Source organism: Erigeron canadensis, chromosome 6, assembly GCF_010389155.1.
Source record: "Erigeron canadensis isolate Cc75 chromosome 6, C_canadensis_v1, whole genome shotgun sequence".
NCBI classification, from domain to species: domain Eukaryota; kingdom Viridiplantae; phylum Streptophyta; class Magnoliopsida; order Asterales; family Asteraceae; genus Erigeron; species Erigeron canadensis.
The window spans coordinates 30,501,836-30,511,007 of record NC_057766.1 but is presented as its reverse complement, the minus strand read 5'-3'; the positions used below and the strand labels follow the sequence as shown (position 1 = coordinate 30,511,007).

The following is a 9,172-nucleotide window of genomic DNA, read 5'->3' as shown; positions in this document are numbered from 1 at the left end:
ATCATTGGTGCCTTCTCTTTTCTCTAGGATGAGATTAAACAAGAACTAAATTAATTTGTTTAGACTTTAGACAGTATCAATTTGTGTTGTTTCTCATAAGCCAAAAGGCCAAAACCATATAATTTACTGCTATATGGATTATGGAGTAGTTAATCATGAGCTCAATATATTTACTTCATAGCTCAAAATGAGTGTGTCATATAAACCTAGTTACCTAGTTTGCATCTAAGACCATGTATGGTCAATTGGAGCAATATGCTTTAAAAAGTAAGTACTTGAATAGAAGTTGGCTATATATGTTCATTCTAGCAACAATACATATAACCATTAGATATAAGAGCCTAGCACAAACTGCTTACCTCTGCAAACTGTGGAATTACTAATACTAATAATAAAGATTGAACTTCAAGTTATTCAGCCACGGTGAATAGGCTTCTTTCTACGATTCCCAGATGGACGTTTGCTCCAAAGAACCTGTCCATCAATGACGGTTTGGTTTCTATCATCGAGCCGCTTCCATGTTCTAATAGACTTGACTCCACCCCAATCACCATGTGACCCCTTTTCTAAAGAAACTACAACCACCCTAGCCCTTCTTGACCATCCAGCTCTCCCATATGCATGATATCCAAACCCGCCAGCATAACAAAGATGAATTCCAGTTAATTCTCCGCAGAAGTCATTAATGTGATCGTGTCCTGTGAAAACTGCCTTCACATCACCTGCTTCAGCTAACGTTGTAAAGAAGCCTGAGTTTACAGAAGCAGAACTAATCCCTTCTTGTCTCACACCTGTAAAGTTTGATCGATCAAAGTATGAATACTCGGGCAATGGGATATGGAAATAAGCAAGACCAGGAGCTTTTGATGTCTTCTGTAGCTTCTTAGATGTTTGTTGAAACCAAAACTGTTGAGACGGTTTAATCCATCCATAGCCAGGAATCGAAGGGACAGTAGAGTAGTCACCACTGTCAAGAAAATATAAGTTCAGGATTGATTTGTTCATCAAACTCGACCCTTCAACTCCATGAACTTCAAGATTGTAATTCCCAAAACCATCAATAACATCAACACCAGAAGGATTTAACTGCGCCAATGTGTGTTTCATTCCAACGATGTGTTTCATGACTCCTTCTCTTGACAGTGTTGATTCCTGATCATGGTTTCCCAAAACAGCAGCCCATGGGATTCTAGATTCTATAACAGGTGCAAAGGCTGCATCCATGGATGCTGCAGCATCTGTTGCATCAAATCCAAAGATATTATCTCCTGTGAAAACAACGAGGTCAGGTCTCTCAGCTTCAATCATACGGTAAATGAAAACACTGGTGTTGAGATCATTGCAATGTGCAAACTGTTGCGGCAACACATCCTCACAAGGAGTCTTTCTGCCATCTGCATAGTGCATGTCAGCTACCTGCAGAATCTTGAACTCGCCCTTTTTTCTATCAAAGCGTAGCTGTTTCACACCACTACCATTGGATGACCCGATAAAACTCGAAAGGGAGCAGAGAACAACGAGGACGTACAAAACTCTCAACATTGTTGAAGAGAATGAACTTTCTGATTGGGAAGCTGTTTAAAGACTGTATTCCGATACTCTGAAAATATTTTGAAAATTTCCCTGGATATGTATAACATCAAGTCAGATCTCATGATTAAACTCAAAGATGATAAAGTTTAGTAAGTAGTCTCGATTTTTTATTTTTTTATGCTCAATATTTAGTAAAAAAATAAGATTTTGTTAACTTTAAAAGCCTAGATTGTTTGTAAAAACAGAAACGGTGCATATGCCGGCAATATCTAAGATGCATATATAATATTTACAGAAAAATTTCTCATCTTTCAGTGTCCGATGAAATAAAAGGTCTTTTTATCTTTAGAAAACCAAAGAAAATATGGAAAATACATTCATGTGGTTTTGTTTTCCAAGTTCAGAAAGCATACAGTATATAGTTTTCCATGTTCGAAAGACAGATAGCTGTAATCTATACAATCATATATGAAAATGAAATATCTCTTCTCTCTTTTCTATGAAAATTCTTCTTTAAGTACCCAACTTTAGCATTCTAAAAAAACTTCCTACATTTACTTAAGAAAATTTCTAAAAATGTTGGTGGATTTTTGTTTATGGGTGAAATTTTATCAATGACTGGAAATCTCATTCACCTAGTAGGAAGACTTTATAAAAACAACAATTCGACCCTCTATACATCTTGGTTACATGAATTTTATTATGAGATGATACAAAGAGTAGTGTTTTCGATTTTCGCAACATTGGAGAATCTGGTTATGAGAGTCCCAAATTCGACTTTGTATAGTCACAACTCAAGAATCAAAATTCCAACTCCCTTGGCCCTGCAGCCCCTGCTATTTGGGTCCGGAATTTCGGCGACATATATAGTTCGTATAGTGTACATCCTAACCCATTTCATTACTAACTAACTAAGGGGGTGTTTTGAATTGTGTTTGAATGGATTATCTGAATATTGTGTCTACAAACCATAAATAATCAGAAAAAAGACTATAAAAATGATTATCTACCGTTTTTGTTTTTCTTTATCAAAATATGTTCTTTCAAAAAACAGTTTTGAAAGCGCAATCCCAAACACCTCCTAAATCTCTTCAAGATGAATTATACAGTTTTACAACAAACTCACTACTATAGTCTACTACAACTTCCTTTCTAAAAATAGAAAACTTTTGTCATATATGTTTTTTGAACTCAAAAAACACAAAGCACATTTGAATATGTTTTCAAAACTTTCAGCACCTTTACTCACAAAATCCAATCAGCTAAGTCACAAAATAAAAGCCAAGTATTACTCAAAAAAAAAAAAAACTTGCATAATGAACGAGGTTTTAATATAAGCTAAAAGTTTAGATCCAAAAGTAATAACATAAACACAAGAGAGAAATAGAAACAAGAATCGTACCGGCGGCGGTGGAAGATGCCGGAGCGTTGACGGAAAGAGGCAGAAAGTCGCTGGTCGTGGGGAGCTAAAATAGGAGCAGAGCAACACTGCATTAAATTCTGTTTTTGCCACTACTACTTTTAACCGATAAAACTATATTTAAATATTCATTTCTTTTTTTAAGAATAGGAGACTCATTGCACGAACATTACATGCACACCCCAAGTAGTTATCTATTAAGTATAACAATAGTTAACAATTAACTTAACTTATTACCAAACTTGTTTTACTGGTACATTATTAAATAATAAGTAATAAATATTTCAATCTTGTAAATAACTTTATTAAACGTATTATTATAAATATATATTGATGACTGTATTTAAATTAATGAACAAAAAGAGATATGCAATTTGGGTTTATTAAAAAAGAAATTTAAAGAGAGTATATAAATACCTTATATAGATTATGCATTATGATTTTGGGAATAGGCATATTTATAGTTGTAAAATTAGCCCATTGATGCTTATTTTTTGGCTCAATGACAATGTTTTTATTTTGCTTAACAAAAAGCTAATGCCACACATTTGCTTACTATAATTTCCGTTGATGGGATAAGATACCATCCTACAACACAAATATCCTAGTAATAAGTTCATTTAGTTTTACAATATGAAAATCTCTTACAAAATACTGTAATTTGACACGTGAAATGGGAAAAATCTTTTTCTCAATTTCCTTTTTCCATACATACAAACAAGCTCTTTGGAATATCTGTTTATATATTGTGACTCACAAACCCGAAAATTGTCTTTATATATGATTTCTCTATTAAATAATTATACTCCGTATATAAGATTCCGAAACTTGACTTATATCATCATTTTATAATCTTCTGAATATTTTGTTAATCTAGATCATGTTATCATTTTATTGAATTATTTATAGGGTCTTATATACTGACTTGTGTTTCGATTTAGAAATTCATCACAGTATCGCCACATGCGGTTCTAATTAATTACCTAGCTACTAGCTAGCTAGTATTTTGGGTGCACATTATCCTGAATACGGATGAAAAGAAGCACAATGGTGATGTATCTATCTTTCCGACCCTATCTTGGGATTGATAACTATACAATAAAAATCTCACTTTGTAGTGCAATTTTTTCCATTTATCATATTTATAATTATTCTAAAAAACATACTTATTAAAGATTAACTTTCCATGTTAAATAAACAAGGGAAAATTACTTAAATGGTCTAGATTTAAGGTGTATATCTAGATTTAGACATCTACAATATTTTTTTTACTTATTTGATCTATAAATTCTTACTATTTAACTTACTTAGTAAAAAATAAAATCATCCAATTAAAATCATGCCAAGTGTTAAATAGTAGACTACAATATTTGCACTTGTTGTGGATCTTTCATAAGTACCTAGAGCTTTAGTTTGATTAAACAAGTTTGCATGCAAAGTTTAAGAAATTATGTTTATTATTTTAGATTTGTAGTAGTGAAAGTTTAATCGGGGATAGGTTGCAAGCATAATGTTCAACATGTTTTATAGTCTCTTTTTTAAAAATATATGTATTAGCAGATCAAATTTTAATTTTCTTATTCTCTTTAGAAATGAATATACACTGTGATAGTGCTATTAAATTTAAATATTATGTGTTAGAGTTTTTTACTACATATTTATAATCACGTAACTCGTTATTAGCTTCTTAAAAAGTATGAGCTTTGGGGCGTTATGCCATGACGTGAGACGCGTAAACTTGTGTCGCATTAGTGTTCTAATCCTTTAAAAGAATTCCACTAAATACTATGATTGTGGAGTGAGGTCGATTAACATTTTTCATCTCATATATTTGAGTCTCCAACAACTGAGTAGAGTAGTGTTGTTAGAATAAAATAGAAGACGACTCATGATTTCTAAGTTCTAAACGGGTTTTCAAAGTTTGTCATGGAACAAAAAAGTGTGGAGTGAGCTCGATTAACATTTTTCATCTCATATATTTGAGTCTCCAACAACTGAGTAGAGTAGTGTTGTTAGAATAAAATAGAAGACGACTCATGATTTCTAAGTTCTAAACGGGTTTTCAAAGTTTGTCATGGAACAAAAAAGTGGTGTGGTTTCAATGTCTTTGTGTAAATATTTGGAAATTTTATATATGTATTAATATGCATTGAAGCTCACAATTGATACTTGGCATGATTTAATTGGGTGATTCTATTTCTTACTTAATAATAAATCTAGTTATACAACTTAAGATTAGACTATCTAGGTAAATTTTTCAATAAACAATACTACTTATATTAATTAGGGCAAAGGTGTAACGATTTGCCAATTTTTAGCTAAAAAAATAGCCACTCATAACTTGTCATGTGACAATGTCAAAATTTGCTAAATTTGATCGAGTTAAGTGGTACAGATTTGAAGCTAACTTGCCAATGTACTCATTTTAATATTTTAAATATATATTTATACATAATTCTAAAAAGTATTCCCACCCAATGTTCATGTTGATCAACCTAATTGAGCCGATTTGCCTTGTCGATGCTCATTGTCATTTTTTGCCGATAGTTAAGGAGAGAAAATCAATTTGCCAATTATTGTGGATGTTGCTAGCCAATATCTTTTTACCGATTATACCTTTACCCTTTATGGTATTTTTTTAAAGCAATATAAACAATATTACGTGAAATGATATTTTGCATGTATATTTATATATTAACATTTACTAACCCAGATAATAGTATCTTAGGTAGACAGGCTATTTATGTATTATTATAACTTCTTTGAGTTTTTATTTTTATATTGGATTCCTTAATTGCTAAATGGAGTTTTGCATTTTTTTTCATTTATTTATTTAGTTTTTTTTTTTTTTTTTTTTTTTAAAGGAGTGCATCATTTGCTCACAACAGGTCCTAGCTAACGTTGTCTTTTTTGCTTTTTTTTTTCTTTTATATTTCATTCTATTTTCTTTTAAGTATACTTTTTTTTTTTATCACTTTGTTGTTAAATTAACTTTATTGTATTTTTATCCTTCAAAATGCTATTTTGTGTCTATATTCTTATAAGATATATCGTAAGATAATATACCATCATTGTTATCAATATGTGGTTATTTTCATTACAATATTGTATCCTTGTTATTTGCGTCGATATTATTTTACAACCTACTACGTTTTAGTGTTAAAAAGAAAGTTGTCGCAACACAACACGCGTGCGATTTTCGTTAGTGCTATATGTTATGAGTTATGACTTATAGACGTTACGCTGTGACAAACTACATGAAATACTATTTTGCAAAATAAAAAAGGAACAGATATTGAATATGTTAACCAATTTCAACCATTAATGTTCATTTCCTTAAAAGTAAATATTGTTTATTTGAACAAGCCATGTTAGCATTTTTAGTGTAATAAACAGCAGAACATCAAGAAATAAACATATGGACAATAATCATTTGAATGGATAATTAATTATTGGTGCCATCAAGTACAACAATTAGCTGCAAGCCAGTAGGATTGATAGCTCATCTATACTTCTATACTATCGCACAAAACATTTTGTCATTTTTTGAATTCTTAAAAGCTGATTTGAACTATTTAAATTACCTTCTTTATTTATTTATTAATTTAAACATCTCTACCTAAAAACACCTGCAATAGTGCTTGATGGAAAACTTTTTCTGGAAGAAAAAAGTCTTTCAATGACTTGATATTATTGGAGTCAATGACTTTTTTTTTTATCAAAAGCTCGACAATTTTCAAGCCTTTGAAGGAAAGTTTTTTTTGGAAGTCACATACAAAAAAAGCTTTAGAATAAGTTTTTATCATTGGAGTCAATGACTTTTTCTTATTTTAAATTAATAGATTGGTTGGTTGGGAAGATAAAAAGCTTTTAAAAGCTTTTGCTCATTGGAGATGCTCTATATACCTATAAAACTCTTAAATCACAACCACTCATTTTTTTCTCTCCTCAAATTTCAACTACTAAATTTTTTTTTAGACTCGCCTCCATAAATTATTTTATTCCTCTAATTTATTCAAAATCTTTTATCTTAAAAACCATATATCGATAAATTATACAAATTGTATGGGTGTTCTTAAAATTTCATGCTCTTTCATTAAAGATGTCATTCGATATACTTTCGACGAGCTTTTAAATCCGAGTACGAAGCCCGTACGACTAAGGCATTTGGCTATCACACTCTATGACTTATCACCTTCTATGACCTATCACCCCACCATCTCATCGCCGCATTGCGCGGGTACTATTGCTCTAAATCACTTGAATCTTTAACATGATTTTCCATCAAGATTTGAGTTCAACTTCTCAGGAATAAATCAAATACCATAGGGATTCTTGTAGTTTCAAAATAGGAGTAAGATAGTTTTTGCTCTAGAAGAAAAAAAAACAATAAATCATCCTCAATTATATGAACAATCCAGTATGGAATGACTGAGTAATTTAAATTATAACTTATCACGCATCTTTAGTCATTATCATACCTTCCCCTCTAATAATCTTGCATTACATTTTCTACATCTCCAAGCTTTATACTAAATTTTCTTTTTACATGTCAATTCCCAAGTAATAATACCTCAAATTCAGATGTTACCAGTCTCGTATGATAAATTCACTTAAAAAAATAAGGTTCAATAATGTCGTTGTCATATCATACACGGGAAGGAGATAAGGTGCCAGGAAAGTTCTCTGCCCCGTGAATGATGACTATTTTCCTTTCCCATTTATTTATATATTGGCAAATATATTGGGTTTTTATGACTATAGACCTAGAGGTTGCAGGTCTAAAAATGACCTAGCCTAATAATACAATTATAGAGGAAAAAGAATATCCAAATTGATAATGATAGGCATGGCTTGATTACTTCATAGGACTTTCATACAGTTCGTTTAATAAAGTATTTCCTCTTGAGAAAAGATCCTAGATAATGAGTCAGTTAGCTTTTTTTATTATTATTTCTTTTATGTCCAAGTTTAAATTCTTGAGTAAATTACACTTTTCGTCTTTAAAGTTGGCATATTTTTCACTTTTGATCCTTAAACTTTAAAAATTACGATTTTGACCCTAAAGTTGGCCAATTTTTTCAATAATCGTCCTTTGGCCTTACGGCGTTAAAAAATGGCCGTTAACGTACGCACGTGCTAGACACGTGAGGGCAGTAATGTCATTTCACCTTACACCGAGGACGAAAATTGAAAAAATAGCTACTTGAGGGACGAAAAGTGAAAAAATAGCTACTTGAAGGACGTAAAGTGAAAAAATAGCTACTTGAGGGACAAAAATGAAAATTATACTAATAAATTTATTCTTCCATTCTTTCTTTTCTGATCATCTTTCCGATCGTCTTTTCCAATAGAATTTTCCGACTAAACATTTATTTCCCTTTTACCCCCAAGCCTCTCCAATCACCACCACCTAATAACCACCAACAATAGTCGCCGCTACCAGCCACCGCCGTCTATAACCACCACGAGCCACTGCCACCCAGCGCCACCTCCGGCCACCGCCGCCTATAATTACCAATAGCCACCGCCACTACAATCAACGATAGCCACCACCGCCAACAATCACCATCAGCCACCGCTGCCTACAATTACTACCAAACACCGCCATCTACAATCACCTCCAACCACCGCCGTCTACATTCACCACCAACCAACCGCCGCCGACTAGAATCACCACCAACCACCGCCAACACCTAGAATCACCACCATCCACCATCCCCCTTTCATATAAAATCAAAATTTAGAAAAGAAAAAAAACTGACATGTTTGAATTATAATTTGTTTTATTGGTTGTGTTTTGTGTCATGAATTTGAGTAAATGATTTTGTTTGTGGTTTAAATTTGGATTCAAAGTCGAGTTTTTATTAGGTATAATTGAAAAATAAATGTCTAGTCGGAAAATTCCATCGGTAAAAATGATTGGAGAAGATGATCGGAAAAAAAAGTATGGAAGAATAAATTTATTTGTATGATTTTCATTTTCCGTCCCTCGAGTAGCTATTTTTTCATTTTTCATCCCTCAAGTAGCTATTTTTTCACTTTTCGTCCCTCTGTGTAAGGTGAAATGACATTAGTGCCCTCACGTGTCTAGCACGTGCGTACGTTAACGACCATTTTTTAACGCCGTAAAACCAAAGGACGATTATTGAAAAAATTGTCCAACTTTAAGGTCAAAATTGTAATTTTTAAAGTTTAAGGATCAAAAGTGAAAAACGT

General features: G+C 32.2%; 1 protein-coding gene across 1 annotated transcript; it reads right to left on the bottom strand.

Annotated features, from left to right (window-relative positions):
- Positions 1-256: 256 nt before the first annotated feature.
- Positions 257-3,077, bottom strand: LOC122603556 (probable inactive purple acid phosphatase 29). Its single transcript, XM_043776283.1, has 2 exons — positions 2,936-3,077; positions 257-1,623 (listed from the first exon to the last, which is right to left on the bottom strand). Exon 2 carries the CDS (start codon positions 1,540-1,542, stop codon positions 415-417), a length of 1,128 nt encoding a protein of 375 aa, XP_043632218.1. The 5' UTR covers positions 1,543-1,623; positions 2,936-3,077; the 3' UTR covers positions 257-414.
- Positions 3,078-9,172: the final 6,095 nt, after the last annotated feature.

Bases quoted from the DNA above. Each gene is read 5' to 3' on its own strand.
- LOC122603556 (XM_043776283.1), bottom strand. From the start codon at position 1,542: ATGTTGAGAGTTTTGTACGTCCTCGTTGTTCTCTGCTCCCTTTCGAGT.